Consider the following 18,393-nt stretch of genomic DNA (forward strand, 5'->3'; position numbering starts at 1 on the left):
TTTCCAGGGCAAAAAAAAAACGTTTTTTGTGGATCTGAAGATACCAATAAGCCTTGTTCACACCATGGTGCAGACAGTTTTCTGCACTGTAAACAAAAGGACATGTCATCAACATTGGTGTTAAAAGGCCACATTAGTGCATGCATAAAAACTCACAGAAACGCGCATGAAAACTGATGTGAAACTGATGTCTCTTCAAGTGAAGTCTGCACGGTTTTCCCATCAGTTTTCATGAACGTATTGTATGAACGTGCCCTTAAAGTGATTGCAAAGGCAGAAGGCTTTTATCTTAACACACGTTAAGATAAAAAGCCTTCTGTGTGCAGCAGCCCCCTTCAGCCAGCAATGTCCATGAGTGCCTCAGCAGTCCGCGACTCTCCCTCCTGATTGGCTGAGACAGCTGCGATGCCATTGGCAGGGGGTGGGGGTTTCGAACCAGGGCTCCAGGTCTGAATGGACAAAAGGAACTGCAGACCCAGTTGTCAGACTTCCCGAGTTCAGACAACTACAAAGGCCAATAAGATGCCCCCACTCATGCAAACAGGGGTGTCCCTTTACTGTGTTGAGGGCACGCCTCCAGAACCAGTAGACTTGAAAGTCCAGTTCTTCTTATGGAGCTCGGACGTGGGCTTCTGCTTGCACATGAAAGTAATTCTTTTTGGATTCAGAAGGCGACACTGTTTTCTACCACAACGCCTTCACCTTTCCCCTAAAGTGGTTTTAAAGCCCAAACATTTTTTTTTAGTCCTGACTCGATCCAGCACTGTGCCCATCAACAGCAACTCTCTTCTCTCACTTTCTGGTCTTATGGGCTTTGCTAAGGCACTCTTGCTGCTATCAAAGCCAGTGACAAGGATGGGGTGGGGTGAGGTGAAGTGAGCAGCACCGTTTGCATCTATGGACACAGGCAGTGCAGATTGGGATCAAGCTTGCAGGTGTCACCATAGGAAGCTGCCATATGGCAGGATCTTTTACATCCGTTTCCCTGGAACCTCTCTCTTCTACCAGATAGAAGGTTGTCTTAAAGAGGGACTCTGCCCTCTTATCTGTGGCATCTTTAAAGTCTGGCACCTCATCTACCGAGGCTTCCTCTGGAAGAAGTCATCATACTGACAAAATACATTCGGGTAAAGCCAGGCTTTGTGTGTGTTGATTGGCAGCAGATTGGCGAGTGCAGATCCATGTGGGTGGAGAACAGCATGTGGTGTTTGGTTTGGAGTTCTAAAGGTGGATGATTGGTCATCACCACAGTCAGTGAGTGAAGAAAGAAGCTTTGCTACATTTGTTTCAGCTCATTGCAGGACTTTTTGGGATTTATGTACACATTTATTTTTGCTACTAGTTTTAAAGCAATATAAATTTAGATCAGGGGTGTCAAACTCAATTTCATCATGGGCCTCATCAGCAGTATGGTTGCACTCAAAGAGCCGATTGTATCTGGGGTGTGCTACGTACAGAGTGCCGAGTTCAGGACTGCACTATGTATTCGGACTACAAAACCGAGTGCAAGGGCCACATGACATGACAAGGCCTGTCGGGCTGGATTCGGCCCACGGGGCTTGTGTTTGACATATGCGATTTAGAGATAGAGATTCTATAGATAGATAGATAGATAGATAGATAGATAGAATAGATAGGATAGATAGGATAGATACATATATATATATATATATATACATACATACACACACACAGTATATTTTTTGTGACATTAACAAGGTGATATACAGTTTATACACTTATCACTGTATTGATATAGATTCATTTGTTCTGCCCTTTTGTTGGTTTGTTGGAACAAGATTTTTATAGTGGGTTGGAGTAAATTCTTAAATTTTTGTACACTCAAAAAAGCACAGTGGGTGTTAAATTTATTAATGGTGATGAAACCACAGCCTTATTTACATACCTGCTGAAGAACAGTCACACCAGTTTCCCAGCCTTTGAATGTATAAAGAAGTTTGCTATAAAAAGGAAAAAAAATAAAAAGTATTTTTATGCACACAGAAATATTCCACTTAACCCCATTTCCTGCTTATTGGAGAGCTCCAACTCTGGTTCAGCATGGTGCATGTCAGATCTTTGCTGAGAGGCCAATGCCTTCACACAAGAGCAAGGGCCCTTCGCTGTAGTAGCTTTTTCTACCCAATCGGTGGATTGATTTTTAAATAAGAACTGCAATACTCTAAAACACCTTTTGTTTTGATGCACTTGGAATGCATTTCGCTGATTAAACTGAAAGTTCATTTGGGCTTTAACCTCTTCACTAGCATGGTGAACTACATCTTGCTTTTTTCAGGACAGATTGGGCTTTTATATGTTAATAAATGTTAATGGATATCTCCTGATTTTGTTTTATTATGAAAGCAAAATTTGCCCAAAGCCAATAAAAATATAAAACTTGCTTGAAATTTAACTGTATATTTTTATGCCATTACCATAACCCACTAAAAAAAAAAAAAAAAAAAAAAAAACAACCCTGCAAAATAAAATTCACTCCTGACAATCATGGTAACACCATCATGTATGCATTATTTGTTCTCTGTACCTGCAAGTAGGGCCAAGAAACAATTGTGAACAATTTTGTCCTAACTAAAAAACACACTGACCCCAAGACTACTACTAACTGACACTTATACTGCCACTAAGTGAAACCTAAAATAGCACTAAAACCAGATTAAGACAGCCCTGAACTAACTAATATATATCTCCTCACATTTTTGTAAATATATTATATCTTTTCATGTGACAACACTAAAGAAATTAAACTTTGCTAGAGTGTAGAGTAGTGAGTGTACAGCTTGTATAACAGTGTACAGCTTGTATAACAGTGTACCATTTACTGTCCCCTCAAAATAACTCAACACACAGCCATTAATGTCTAATTCGCTGGCAACAAAAGCAAGTACACCCCTAAGTGAAAATGTTCGAATTGGGCCCAAAGTGTCAATATTTTGTGTGGCCACCATTATTTTCCAGCACTGCCTTAACCCTCTTGTTGCAATGCTGCCCTGCGGCCCAGTGTTCAGTATGTCACAGTACATATTGGCATTCGTGGTTTCCTCAATGAATTGTAGCTCCCCAATGCCAGCAGCCCTCATGCAGCCCCAGACCACGACACGCTTACCATCATGCTTGATTGACTGTAGGCAAGAAACACTGGTCTTTGACAGAGCCCATGCGGAGCTGCTTGCCCCCAGGCTGGCTCAGATGTACCGAGCCTGTCTTCAACAAGGCTCCCTGCCGGCCACTATGAGAGAGGCCCATATAGTTCTCATTCCGAAACCTAATAAGGATCCCAAGCAATGTGCCTCTTACAGGCCGATAGCACTCCTGAACTGTGATTTAAAAATATTGACTAAAATTTTGGCCACTAGACTCAATACGGTAATCAAATCTCTGATTGACTCCGATCAAACAGGCTTTATGCCAGGTAGATCCACTGACATCAATATCCGCAGATTGTTTTCTAACATTCATGCCCCCCATGATAATCAAGGTACTAGGACCATTGCCACCCTTGATATGGAGAAAGCATTTGATACAGTGGAGTGGGTGTATCTGTGGGAGGTCCTTAGAAGAATGGGTTTTCCACTGCGGTTTATTGCCTGGATACGTACATTATACACCGGTCCTATGGCATGCATTAAACTGAATGGCTCCCTGTCGCCCTCGTTCCCCCTGCAGCGGGGCACCAGGCAGGGGTGTCCTCTCTCCCCGGCCTTGTTCGCCCTAGCCATGGAACCTATTGCTGAGGCTCTTCGGAGTTCGGCCGAGGTCCGTGGTCTTCGGGTGGGCTGGCTGGAGGAGAGAGTGGCCCTCTATGCGGATGATCTTCTGCTTTTTTTAAATGATCCTGGTGACTCTCTGCGGGGCGCACTTGGAATCATGGATGCTTTCTCTGCCTTCACCGGGTTGAAGGTGAATTGGCATAAATCTCAGCTCTTTCTGGTGGATGAGGGGGCCAGGACCTCACCATCCTCCACCACGCTTCAATGGGTGGATAGGTTTACCTATTTGGGTATTGTCATTTCAAGAGAGAACAAGGACTTTGTCCGGCTCAATCTTGAACCTGTTCTGATAGAAATCAAGTCCAAATTAAAGGCGTGGGGCAATCTTCCCCTCTCTCTTATTGGCCGCATAAACCTTCTTAAAATGAAGGTCCTTCCCAAACTTACATACATATGTAGGAACTCCCCACAATGGCTGACTAAAGCTTTCTTTAACTCTCTGAAACAACTTTTTCTCTCCTTCATCTGGGGGCCCAAATCCCCTAGATTCAAATACACCACGCTCACCAGGCCTGTGGGTAGTGGAGGGTTAGCTCTTCCTGACTGTCACAAATATTTCCTAGCCACCCAGCTTGTAACCGTTCACTGGTGGCTGCAGCCGGACTTGACCAATGCTGCAACGGTCCTGGAGGCAGCTATAGTGGGGTCTCTGGAGGCCTTAGGGGGGTTGGTTTTCAGGGGGCCAAACACACCTCACTGCCTCACCCCTTCTATGCGCACCACTTTAAGGGCATGGAGGGTGGGAGAGGCACTGAAGGCATCCCTGCCGAACTCCTGGTCTCCTCACACCCCCCTGTGGCTGAATCCTAGCCTTCCGCAGTTTAATACCATCCCGGACCCTCAGGCCTGGGCCAAGTGTAGAATACTGACGCTCGAGCATGTCGTTACCAATGGGGAACTCACTCCCTTTCATATCCTGTGTGATAAATTTAATGTGCCTGCATGGGCCCACTTCCGTTATCTTCAAATCGCACATGCTTATCGCTGTCAATTTTTGGGACAACCGGTCGTACTGGAATACTCTGAGCTTGAATCCATCCTTCGGGGTAAAAGACCTGGAGAAAACCATGTCTCAGATTTACGGGTCCCTGCTGGTTGCTGCTGTCCCCGAGCTGTCCTCCCTCCGCAGGAAATGGGTGGTGGACATACCGGAGCTGGATGACGATGACTGGAGGGAGGTTTGGGATTTTCCGTTCTCCCCTTTGGTTTCAGCCAGGGACAAATTGGTCCAATACAAAATTGTACACAGAGTCCACTACACGCCCCACAGACTCCACAAGATGTCGCCGATGCACTCCCCGGAGTGTTGGCGCTGCTCCTATCAGCCGGGAGACTTCATTCACATTTTCTGGGCTTGCCCAGCGATTGTATGCTTTTGGAAAGAAGTTCTCCTGGTGATAGTTAAGGCCACTGAGGTGAATATTCCTTACGATCCTAAATATTGTCTGCTGGGGCTGGTGGAACAAATGTTGATCCTCAGGGCTAGGAAAACACTCATATCCCTGTTACTCTACTATGCACGTAAGGCCATCACCATGACCTGGAAACAATCGTCTCCCCCCTCTATCAAATTCTGGAAAAACCTGGTGAACGCTAGCTTACCCCTCTATAGGGCCACCTACTTGAGCAGGGGTTGCCCACAGAAATTTGAGAAGGTGTGGAACTGCTGGTTGGATGATAACACTACGGCAACGGATGTGGTGAATGACCCATAGTTCATCGTTATAGATGTAGTACGGTTATAGGCTGACCCACCTGCTCTTATGACACCTTATCCGGTCATTTTAATACTTAGTACGAATTATCCTACAATATCCTCTCCCCACAGTGGGGTATAGATAGATAAGGTTATGTTTGTGTTGATTTGCCCTGTTGTGGTCGGTTGCTGCATCAGAGGCAGGATATGTGTTATGTAATGTGCCTTCTGTGGCCTGTTGCCACATTTGGAAGATTACCCCTGTGTGGGAAATGTTTGGCCCCTGCGTGGACGATTTTGTATGTCACAAAAAATGCAATAAAAAAAGATTTTACGAAAAAAAAAAAAAAAGAAACACTGGTCTTTGTGCTCCTCATCTGGTTGCCGTCTCACACGTGTGACGCCATCTGAACCAAATAAGTTTATCTTGGTCTCAGACCACAGGACATGTTTCCAGTAATCCTTAGTCTGCTTGTCTTCAGCAAGCTGTTTGCGGGCTCTCTTGTGCATCATCTTTAGAAGAGGTTTCCTTCTGGGATGACAACCATTCGGACCAATTTGACGCAGCGTGCGGCGTATGGTCTGAGCACCGACAGGCTGACCCCCCACCCCATCAACCTCTGCAGCAATGCTGGCAGCACTCATACATCTATTTTCCAAAGACAACCTCTGGAATTGACACTAAACACGTGCATTCAACTTCTTTGGTCAACCATGGTGAGGCCTGTTCTGAGTGGAACCAGATCTGTTAAACTGCTGTATGGTCTTGCCCACCGTGATGCAGTTCAGTTTCAGTGTCTTGGCAAATCATTTTTTTTAGATCCTCAGAAAGTTCTATGCCATGAGGTGCCATGTTGAACTTCCAGTTAACCGTATGAGAGAGTGAGAGCGATAACACCAAATTTAACAAACCTGCTCCCCTTTCACACCTGAGACCTTGCAACATTAAGGAGTCACATGACATCGGGGAGGGAAAATGGCTAATTGGGCCCAATTTGGACATTTTCACTTAGGGGTGTGCTCACTTTTGTTGCCAGCGGTTTAGACATTAAAGAGGGATTCCACCTAAAAAAAAAAAAATATTAAAAGCCAGCAGCTATAAATACTACAGCTGCTGACTTTTAATAAATGGACACTCACCTGTCTTGGGTTCCAGCGATGCCGGCAGCCGAGGCCGATCGATCGCTCGGCTCTCGGCTGCTGCCGTCACCATTCTAGGTGAGGGAATCAGGAAGTGAAGCAAATCGGCTTCACTTCCCGGTTCCCTACTGCACATGCGCGAGTCACGCAGCGCAATAGAAATTCTCCGCGCTGTCACTGGGACCCGTGTGTGTCCCAGCAGACTGCGCGGCAGGACAGGATATGACATAGACTCCCACGGGAGTCTATGCCCGGAAGTGGGTGTAAATACCTGTCTTTGACAGGTATCTCCACCCCCCTCCCCCCTGTAAGGTGCCAATTGTGACACCGGAGGGGGGGAGGGTTCCGATTAGCGGAGTTATTTTGAGGGGACAGAATATTGGCACTGTTATACAAGCTGTAGACTCACTACTTTACATCGTAGCAAAATGTAATCTCTTCAGTGTTTTGCCATGAAAAATATTTACAAAAATGTGAGGAGTGTACTCACTTTTGTCAGATACTGTAGATTACACACAGAAAGTATAGAAAAGAATGACCCCCCTTTAAAATATTTAACATTTTGTTGATTTGCAGCCTAAAATGAAGGCATACACTTTTTTGTTTTGTCCAACGGTATTTACTCAGTACAACATATAACATCCAAGTGAAAGATATAACACGAACATGTCAGAAAAAAAAAGTAGAGTTGTAAAAAGGATCAACCCCTTGTGTTTGTGTTTGAACCACGTCTTGCTTTATTTACAACTTTTAGTCTGTTGGGATATGACTCTGCTAATTTTGCACATCCAGACTTTGCAATATTTGCCCATTCTTCTTTGCAGAACTGCTTAAGTTCAGTTCAATTTGATGGTGACTGTTTGTGGACTGCAGCCTTCAAGTCATTCCACAGATTTTCAATGGGGTTTAAGTCTGGGCTCTGACTAGGCCATGCAAGACATTCACCTTTTTTCTTCTTTAGCCACTGTGTGGTAATTTTTGCAGTGTACTTTGGGTCATTGTCATGTTGGGAGGTAAAACTTTATGTTTACGTATTTATATCGCATATTATAAATTATGCAACTCAACTTTAGATGGCTTGCGCGTCTCAGTGTATCTCTGTTCCAGCAATGTATTTATTGTATGTTGTATTTATGGAATAAAATTAATTTTGATAACCTTTAGTGCCTCCTTGCTCTCCAGCTGCCTGCTTCACTCAAAGTCCTAAACCCTTTTTCTCTTTTTGCTGCGCAAAAGCCGGGATGGAGGTACCTCTGATTCCTACTTCAGAGGCCTCATTTAAAGTCCCAAACTCTTTTCTTTTTCAATCTTCTTTCCATTGACAACTTTTTGGCAGAGGACAGTTGATTTTCGTCAAGAACGTGATGGTATTTTGCCCCATCCATTTTCTTATTCAATCCTGACAAGTGCTCTAGTCCCTGCTGCAGAGAAACCCAGCCATAACATGATATTACCACCTCCATGCTTTACTGGTGGTATTTGGATGGTGAGCTTTATTGAATTTCCACCAGATATATCATTTGGTGTTGACACTGACTGCATGTGGCCTTTATCCTGCAACCCTCCCGTACAAGCCACATTTGAGTAATTTCTGATATTGTTGTCACATGCACGCAATGACCACTCTTTGTCATAAATTCCTGCAACTGCTTTAGAGTTGCTGTAGGCCTCTTGGTAGCCTCTCTGACCACTTTACTCCTGGCTCTTTCATCCAGTTTGGAGCGTTACCCAGATCCAGGAAGGGTATGTGTTGTACCACTTCTTAATAATAGACTTCACTGTGCTTCTAAGAATTGATAAAGCCTTTGATATTTTTTTTTGTATCCATCTCCTGACTTGTCCCTTGGATCTCTGGGATAAAGTTGTGGACAGGCACAAGTGCCTTGCCACCCATAGTTGATTGTTTGCTTCAGTTGCACTACCAGAAACTGAAATGCTCCAGGAAAGCTCTTTTAATACTGAGCTAATCAAAATGACCGCAGCTGATCACAGTTGAAAGTCAAATGACTTTGTGTGCCATTAAGTTGGTGATTAGCCATACCCGATTGAGTTTACAGGTCATTTTTAGGAGGGGTGATCTTTCCAACCCCGTGACTCTGATTTTGATTATTTTTTATTGTTTTCCGACAGGTTGGTGTTTTCACTCGGAGTTATACATTGCACTGAGCAACTACCGCTGGATAAAACAAAAACGGTGTCTGTCTTAATTTCAGGCTGCAAAGCAATAAAACTGGATTATTTTAAAGAGGGAGGGAATCCTTTTCTATACCCACTGTACAATATATATATAAACAAATGTGGAGTGTGGTATACTTGAGCTTAAAAATGTGTGTACAATACATTTTTTCAACAGTAGCATGGACATCTGCACACATCAACAAAAGCCTAACACACTGGGAATTTAATAAAACTGGAGCGTACAAAATCTGGTGCAGCTATGCATAGAAACCAACCAGCTTCCAGGTTTTAAATGGTCAAAGCTTAATTGAACAAGCTGAAGTTAGAAATTGACTGGATACCATGCACAGGTGCTCCAGTTGTAGTAAATCTACCCAAAAAATGTTAAACTACCAAATACAATTCTTTACTTACTTGGATTTGACATTCCAGAGCTGAAGAGTTCCCTGCTGGCTCCCCAAAATAATTTTATTCAAGTAGGTACTTGGGTGCATTATAGCAGAGATAGTGAAATAGCTTCTATCAAAATTCATCTGTAAGTATTCCTCTGAAGGTTATATAAAGCAAAAAAAATTAAATAAGTAAAACACGCAATAGACTTAAAAATATGAAGATATCTGGCTAAGGCACTACACTGGTGCATTTTGTATAAAACATACATATTTAGCAATAACCTACAATCTTACCTTCTGACGCAACATCCCAAATGATCATGTTATTATCAGTGTCCACAGATATTACATGGTCGCCAAATGGGAGCACTAGATGAATTTCTGCCTCATGTCCGCTATATGTGTGAACTACCTGGAAAAGGAAAAAAAAATATTGACACAAGAATATCTACTATACTTAAAGTATAACTAAAAGGCAAAACATTTTCTTTAGTTTTGGATAGAGTCGAGATTGATTAGAAGCGGTGTCAGGTTTTATTACTGTCCGTGTCCCCATTAAGGAGATTCACCTTCTCTGTGTGTCCTGTTTACCATTAGCATTGAAAGTAAAAGAAAATCCCCAAATGTCGGGCTGCCCCCAGAAAAGTAAGAGGGGAACCTTTCCAATGGACATACTAATTCCAGTGACCTGGGGGTCCCAAAAGAATTCCCTTAATTTTTAGGGCTTTCCTCTCACTTCCTGTTTTGGCTATAAGACAGGAAGTGAAGCGATATCTCCACAACAGGGCACAGATGGCAAGAAGCCAACAGGGGTTATAACTTAAAGCGGAGGTCCACCCTAAAATGGGCCTCCGCTCATCGGAATCCCCCCCCCTCCGGCGCCACAATCGGCACCTTTCAGGGGGGAGGGGGGTGCAGTTACCTGGATAATCCAGGTAACTGCACCCACTTCCGGGCTAGCTCTCTGCGGAAAGGGGCGTACGTTACGCCCCTTTCCGCAAGCGCCCGCCCCCTTCAGCAAGTGCCCCGCTGCCTGCTGGGAAACACACAGCTCCCAGAGGCAGCGGGGACCGTCCGGATTGCGCATGCGCAGTAGGGAACCGGGAAATGAAGCCGAAAGGCTCCATTTCCTGATTCCCATACCCAAGATGGCGGCGGCACGAGCGAGCGATCGGCTTCGGGTGCCAACATCGCGGGCGCGCTGGACAGGTAAGTGTCACTATTTAAAAGTCAGCAGCTGCAGTATTTGTAGCTGCTGGCTTTAAAAAAAAAAAAATAAATAAATAAAAAATAAAAAAAAAATAAAAACGCGGAGTCCCGGCGGACTCCCGCTTTAAAACCCTCCCTTACTCTATCCAAAATACAAAAAAAGTAATCTATAGTTCTACTTTAACAAGTCAGCATAACGCAAACATAAAGGAAAGTACATCAGTTAGCAAATAAATTAGATACCAAACAAGCTGATCATATTCTTAAAATTCTGCCAGAAAAGAAAAGAAAAAAAAAAAAAAAGTTTGGAGCTTGAACAAAGGGGAAATCGTAAAGTTTATATGCCCCCTGTTCAATCACAGAATGACTTGAATTTATTTTTGAAGAACAGAAAACATTTTCTAAATACAGGAGCTGCACAGCAAACAAACTGTTGTGATCGCCAAGATCAGTCCTAACCAATTTTAAAATCAGAATGTCAGCTGTGACATCACTGTCAGAGGCTGCCTGTAAATACCCTTTTTTAAGGAATAAGCAGTAGACATCAGTGGTACACCCATCATTAGAAAACAATATTGGTAGCTAGTTGACCCAATAAAGTTTTTACCTCGACTTCAGTTTTAACCACCTTCAGACCGGACCATTTTGCTGGTAAATGACCAGAGGTCTTTTTACAATTTGGCACTGCGCTGCTTTAACTGGTAATTGCGCGGTCATGCAATGTTGTACCCAAACAAAATTTGCGTCCTTTTCTTCCCACAAACAGAGCTTTCTTTTGATGGTATTTGATTGCCTCTGCGATTTTTATTTTTTGCGATATAAACGTAAAAAGACCGCAAATTTTGAAAAAAAAATGATATTTTCTACTTTTTGTTATTAGAAAAATCCAATAAACTCAATTTTAGTCATACATTTAGGCCAAAATGTATTCAGCCACATGTCTTTGGTAAAAAAAAAAGTCAATAACTGTATATTTATTGGTTTGCGCAAAAGTTGTCACATCTACAAACTAAGGTACGTTTTCTGGAATTTACGCAGCTTTTAGTTTACGACTGCCTATCTCATTTCTTGAGGTGCTAAAATGGCAGGGCAGTACAAAACCCCCCCAAATGACCCCATTTTGGAAAGTAGACACCCTAAGGAAATTGATAAGCGGTATGTTGAGCCCATTGAATATTTTATTTTTTGCCTCAAGCGATTGAATAATGACAAAAAATAATTTTTTTTTTTTTTTTACACAAAGTTGTCACTAAATGATATATTGCTCACACATGCTATGGGCATATGTGAAATGACACCCCAAAATAAATTCTGCTGCTTCTCCTGAGTACGGGGATACCACATATGTGGGACTTTTTGGGAGCCTAGCCACGTACGGGGCCCTGAAAACCAAGAACCGCCTTCAGGTTTTCTAAGGGCGTAAATATTTGACTTCACTCCTCACTACCTATTACAGTTTTGAAGGCCATAAAATGCCAAGATGGCACAAAACCCCCACAAATGACCCCATTTTAGAAAGTAGACACCCCAAGCTATTTGCTGAGAGGCATGTTGAGTCCATGGAATATTTTATATTTTGCCACAAGTTGCGGGAAAATTACAAACTTTTTTTTTTTTTTTTTCACAAAGTTGTCACTAAATGATATATTGCTCACGCATGCCATGGGCATATGTGAAATGACACCCCAAAATAAATTCTGCTGCTTCTCCTGAGTACGGGGATACCACATATGTGGGACTTTTTGGGAGCCTAGCCGCGTACGGGGCCCCGAAAACCAAGCACCACCTTCAGGCTTTCTAAGGGCGTTACAGTTTTGAAGGCCATAAAATGCCAAGATGGCACAAACCCCCCCCCAAATGACCCCATTTTGGAAAGTAGACACCCCTAAATTTAGGGGTACACTAGTGAGACTAGGTAATAAATGGCGGGTGCCTTGAAACTATAAAAAAAATAACTAACCAACCAGCGTCACCTGTAACAGTTATATGGTGATCACTGGTGAAAGGGTTAACTAGGGGGCAATCAGGGGGCTTTATGCGGTAGTATATGGGGGTCCCTGGCGCTATAAAAAGCTGCGGCGAACCTAAATACCTACCTGCCTAACTAGCGTCACCTGTGACACTAATACAGTGATCAGAAAAACGATCGCTTATTAGGCTGGGTTCACACTGGAGCGATGCGGGAACGCCACGAATCCGCGGCGGGTTCCCGCATCACATGCCTCCCGGCGGCAGTTCACACTGCCCTATGCGAACTGCTGGGAGTGTCAGTGAAATGTTAATGACACCCCCAGATCAGTTCGCATATCGCAGTGCGATCTGCAAACTCGGATCACATGGTGTGAACACCCATGCGATCCGATTCTGCTGCGGACCAAAAAAAGGGTCCCGTGCGAGTTTGCGGCGGGTGCGACACGAATTCAGCCATACTATCTGTATGGCTGAACTCGAATCGCACAGAGATCGGATGTGATTTGCACTGCAGTGCGGTGCGAATCACATCCGTTCTCATAAACCGCTGCAATGTGAACCCAGCCTTAGTGACACTGGGGGGTGATCACGGGGTTAAACCTTTATTGGGGGGGTTAGGGGGGTACCTTAGAACTAAAGGGGGCTAACCCTAACTGCCCTAACAGTTATTACAGTCACAAATGACACCAATGCAAAAAAAAAAGCAATTGGTGTCACTGTGACTGGGGGGGCAGGGGTAATTGGGGGGTGATCGGGGGGTAAAGGGGGGGTGTGAGTGTGCCTGGCATGTTCTACTGTGTAGTGTAGTGCTTGTGCAACTCACCGATGCTCTCTCCTCGGTGCCGGAACGAAAAATACCGACACGGAGGAGAGATTACATCACTTCCTCTCCTGTGTTTACATTACAGGAGAGGAAATTATGTCACGGGACATTTTCATTCGTCGGGAGCGATCGCGAGGGGGTGGCCATGAATGAATGGCCGTCCCCTCGCCCGGGATCGCTCCCGAACGAATACCGACCGCCGCAGGCACCGGGCTGGGGCCCGAATGGGCCCCCGACCGGCGGGCAGGCAAGGACGTACATGTAAGCCCTTATGCCTGCCCGTGCCATTCTGTCGACGTACATCGTCGTGCGGCGGTCGGCAAGTGGTTAAAGTAAAAAAAACCTGGTTTACTTTGGAACTCAAGCATTACATGACTTAATTCTTACATGTCCCCAACTGTCCAAGATCTATGGCAAAAGCTTTACAACAGACACCCTTCTGGCACAGTACTGATGTAGGGGCCAGAGGATGAAATCACAGTGCAGCGGGAGGCCAAACATCAAAACACACCTAGAAACGTGCTGGATGTGAAGATTCTGCCAAAGATTCTGCTCTTGAACAGGGTAAAGATTTGAGACTTTTTTTTTTTTTTTACTTTTACTTAGATTTGGAAATTAATTGCATACCTCTTTGTTCTTTGCAAATGCCTTAAGAAGGTTCCCATGAGCAACAAATACCAGCATACGATCTGCAGCCAGACAGTTAATATCTTCTGGAAGAGCATTGCCTAAAATAGCCAAAAGAAAAGGTAAATTAAATTCCAAAATTGGCATGAAGTGTTTGATATGGAGCTGTTACATCACAGAGCTTTACAGTAGTCTATTACCTTTCAAAATAATAATAATAAAATCTGCAGTGTCTTCACAGCCGCATACTATTAAACTTTTTACAGATACTCTTGTCGCTCCCTACCTTTCCACATTTAACTCTCTCACATTCACAACGCTTCCCCCACACTGTCTCCTAGAAGCCCACATAACCGTTCTGCCCAAAGACCACACACTAGTCTCTAACTACTGTCCCCCTTCTCAATGTAGACACCAAACTCTTTGAGAAAAAAATATGCAACCGCCTTCTTCCACTAACCCGTCACTAGTGTCCACAGACCAAGTGCGCTTCATCCCTGGCCGAGAAGCCAGGAACAACACCATCAAAGCCATCAATCTCCACTCCTGGCTAAGCTCCTACAAAAAAAGCGGCTTCTTTCTTTCATTGGATGTGGAGAAGGCATTCGACAGGAGTAGCCTGGGACTACATAGAAGAAACTCCTAGGGCCATTGCCCTGAAGGACAACATGCTCCACCCAACCCTGGCACTGTACACAAACCCTACTGCAAAAGTAAGAGACAATGGCTACCTGTCGAATGCCTTCTCTATCCATAACCGCCTCAGAGATAACAAAAATAGAGGACTTTCGGCTTTACGATGTGCATTTAAAATTGCAGCCTTTGCAGATGATGATATTTTTATTGCATCCTCACATTACCCTCCCAAATCTGCTAAGGGACTGCGCTCACTTTCAAAAAGATCTCCAACCTCAAAATAAATTTTGGTAAATCCTACGCTCTGAACATCTCCTTACCCAAAGACACAGTAACCCAATGTCAAAACAATCTCCCATTTATCTGGAAATCCAATCCAATTACATACTTGGGTATCCAACTCCCAGCCTTCCTTTCCGACCTATATGCACTAAATTTTGCACCATCCATAAAAACAGGATTTACAAAAGTGGGATGTCCCCTCCTTCTCTTGGTTTGGAAGAGGTGCTTTCCTGAAAACTAACATTCTCCAAAGATTACTATACACACTATACATCATGCAAACTATTACCATTCAACTTACCCCCTACATACAAAGATATATGCACAAAATTTCTATGGCACAATAAACGCCCATGCATCAAATACGAACACCTCACACTCCCCAAATCCAAAAGGGGGTAAAGGCCTCCCTGACCTATTCATCTACTGTAGAACCTGCCTTCTTACAAGGATAGTGGATTGGAACACGCATGTATCCACAAAGTCAGCACCTTGGTTACACCTAGGGCTGCAACTAACGATTATTTTCATAATCGATTAGTTGGCCGAGTATTGTTTAGATTAATCTGTTAATAACCTTAAAAAAAAAAAAAAAAAAAAAAAGTGGGTCAAATTGATGTTCATTTTCAACCACAGTGATGGGAAAATTTGGAAATAGAAAACTTCCCGGTCAAAGGAATTTTCAGACAGTGTATGTGGTTTTCGTTCAGAAATTACATTCATTTTAAAAGCAAAATGTTAAAAACAAGTGAAAATTTCAAACAAAATTCTTTCATTCAGCGAATGTACAAAGATTTTTTGCCTGAATAGTCTCATCTGAAAATTGATCTGCGCGGCCAGCATAAGGCTTGGTACACACCTATGCAGTTTGCTTTTGATCCGTTTCTGCAGTGCTTTTTGCTGTGCGTTTTGATTTTTGCACACGTGATTTTACTGCAATTTGAGTTTTTTAATATGCCCAAAAAAAAATACAAATTGCTGCAAAAACGCATTACATGCGTTTCTGCAGCTTTTCCATTGAAGTATATTGAACCAATAAAGCACCGTTTTGCGTTAAAAGTCCCCGACCCTTTCAGATGTGAACGTGTCCCATAGGAAACCATGTAAATGAACTGTAGTTAATTTCTGCAAAAAGCACCAATAAACACATAGATGTGAACCAAGACGTTTAGTAACATAATGGGGTTAAAAAAAACAAAAATTAGCCCTTTTATAGTACAAAAAAAACAAAAAAAAACAGATAATCACTACTGTAAGGGGTTCATTTTTTTACTGTAGAACTGTGAAAGTAAAATTTACAGTAGCAATTTGCTCTTTTTTGTACTATAAAGGGCTCATTTTAGTTTTTTTTTTTAACCCCATTATGTTACTGGCCGATCGATTATGAAAATAGTAATCGATTAATTTCATAATCAATTAGTTGTCGATTAATCGATTAGTTGTTTCAGCCCTAGTTACACCCCAATCATATTCCTACCACTACTGACGATCATGTCATAGGCCTCACTTTACGCTGCTTTCAAAGTAACAAACTCTCCCCATCATCCACACCAGGTCCCTTGACCCCCTCAACTCCATCTCAATCCTTAATTTCCATCAGGTATGTTCTGACAATTTCTCTCTAATTCATGGCCTCATAAACACATCCTAGCCAAACAAACACTTTCAGGAATAGAGAAGACCTCGGTTCCCAAATGATAGATGGTAAATTCCCTTTGTGGATATACATTCAAATACAACACTTCAGCCAAGGTCCAAGCTGCAAACCACATTGGACGCAACAACTTACCCCCATAGTAGAGCTGCACGATTCTGGGAAAAATGAGAATCGCGATTCTTTTGCTTAGAATGAAGATCACGATTCTCAAAAACTGAGAATAAATAAGAAAAAATAAGGCCCACTACAGGGCCATGCTGATAGTTGTAGCCTTTCCATAACAGAATTAGCCATGATGGGAGTTACACTGCTCAGGACTATACACTAAGCGCTAGAGGGCCCGACTAAGGGTTGTAGTCCCCCCACAAAATGATTGTGCTGGGAGCTGCAGTCCTCCAGAATGACTGATTTTGGCTTATGGGGGGACTACAACCCCCCAGCGTGATTCTGGTTTATGGGGGACTACAACCCTTAGCATGCCCCTATGTGGGGAGGGGGGGACATATAGCACTGAGGACTGCAACTCCCCAGCATGACATTCTCTATGGGGGACTACAATTCCCAGCAGGGACCTGTGTATAGTAGTGAGGACTCCTCATTACTATACACAGGTCCCTGCCGGGAATTGTAGTCCCCCTTAGAGAATAAGTCATGGTGGGGAGTTGCAGTCCTCAGTGTTATATGTCCCCCACACATAGGGGCATGCTAAGGGTTGTAGTCCCCCATAAACCAGAATCATGCTGGGGGGGTTATAGTCCCCCATAAGCCAAAATCAGTCATGCTGGGAGTTATAGTCCTCAGTACACCACCTCTTATAGGGCCTTATGGCAGTCAGTCTTCAGGTAGTTTATATTGCCCCATCACGAGCTCCGATGACTGACGTCAGTTCCGATATCCGCCATTTGCGTTCCACGCTGGTTACGTGGAACCGGCAGCGCTAAAACGAAAATCGCGGGCCATCCAGACTTTAGATCGCGTGGGGGGGTGAATCGAGATCGTGATCTTTTCACGATTAATTGTGCACCTCTACCCCATAGAAATGTTACGCTCTGAAAATACCCCACAAAGACATCTTATCTCAACCATCTACTAATTACACTTTGCTAAACATCCCATACACAACAAAAAAAATGCTGTCAATTCTGTGGAAAAATAATTCTCTCTAGATATCACGGAAGAACACTGGGTACGAATTTATGAAAACATCCTTAAAGAAATCGGCAAATGTATCAACTAAAGAAAATTGTTATAAAATCCACTATTCACAATATTGCTCCATCAGTGTTCAACTTATGTTGGAGATGCAACTCTGAGCCAGGTTCTCTTATACACATCTAGTGGGCATGCCCCATCAGTCGACAGTTCTGGAGATAAGTCCATGACGTAACATCAAGGGTTTCCACCCTAGCTTTGGATTTTAACAACCGCCAAACTTCTTACACCACATTATCCGGATGCGCTTAAAATAGATCTCTAGCCATGCACGTGATAAAACGCAGCCAAGTTATGTATCCCAGTCTTATTTGGCAAGACACATGCTCCCTTAATCAAAAAATGGTTTCAGAGAATCAACAAAATTGCAGAAATGGTATATATATATATATTATATATATACACATATACACAGTACAGACCAAAAGTTTGGACACACCTTCTCATTCAAAGAGTTTTCTTTATTTTCATGACTATGAAAATTGTAGATTCACACTGAAGGCATCAAAACTATGAATTAACACATGTCCAATTATATACTGAACAAAAAAGTGTGAAACAACTGAAAATTTGTCTTATATTCTAAGTTCTTCAAAGTAGCCACCCTTTGCTTTGATTACTGCTCTGCACACTCTTGGCATTCTGTTGATGAGCTTCAAGAGGTAGTCACCCGAAATGGTTTTCACTTCACAGGTATGCCCTGTCAGGTTTAATAAGTGGGATTTCAAGCCTTATAAATGGGGTTGGGATCATCAGTTGTGTTGTGCAGGAGGTGGATACAG

At 43.2% G+C, this 18,393-nt stretch overlaps 1 protein-coding gene across 1 annotated transcript in view; it reads right to left on the reverse strand.

Annotated features, from left to right (window-relative positions):
- The window catches only part of WDR36 (WD repeat domain 36), a 119,842-nt gene that overhangs the window by 92,450 nt on the left and 8,999 nt on the right, over positions 1-18,393 (reverse strand). The window contains exons 3-6 of the mRNA XM_077462297.1: positions 13,825-13,925; positions 9,489-9,606; positions 9,217-9,349; positions 1,907-1,961 (exon numbers count right to left, since the gene is read on the reverse strand). Coding sequence (XP_077318423.1) covers positions 1,907-1,961; positions 9,217-9,349; positions 9,489-9,606; positions 13,825-13,925 — 407 coding nt within the window. The remainder of the gene's footprint in view (positions 1-1,906; positions 1,962-9,216; positions 9,350-9,488; positions 9,607-13,824; positions 13,926-18,393) is intronic.

Source organism: Lithobates pipiens, unplaced genomic scaffold (genome assembly GCF_037356315.1).
Source record: "Lithobates pipiens isolate NorthernLeopardFrog02 unplaced genomic scaffold, aLitPip1_a1.2 Scaffold_3, whole genome shotgun sequence".
In the NCBI taxonomy this organism is placed as follows: domain Eukaryota; kingdom Metazoa; phylum Chordata; class Amphibia; order Anura; family Ranidae; genus Lithobates; species Lithobates pipiens.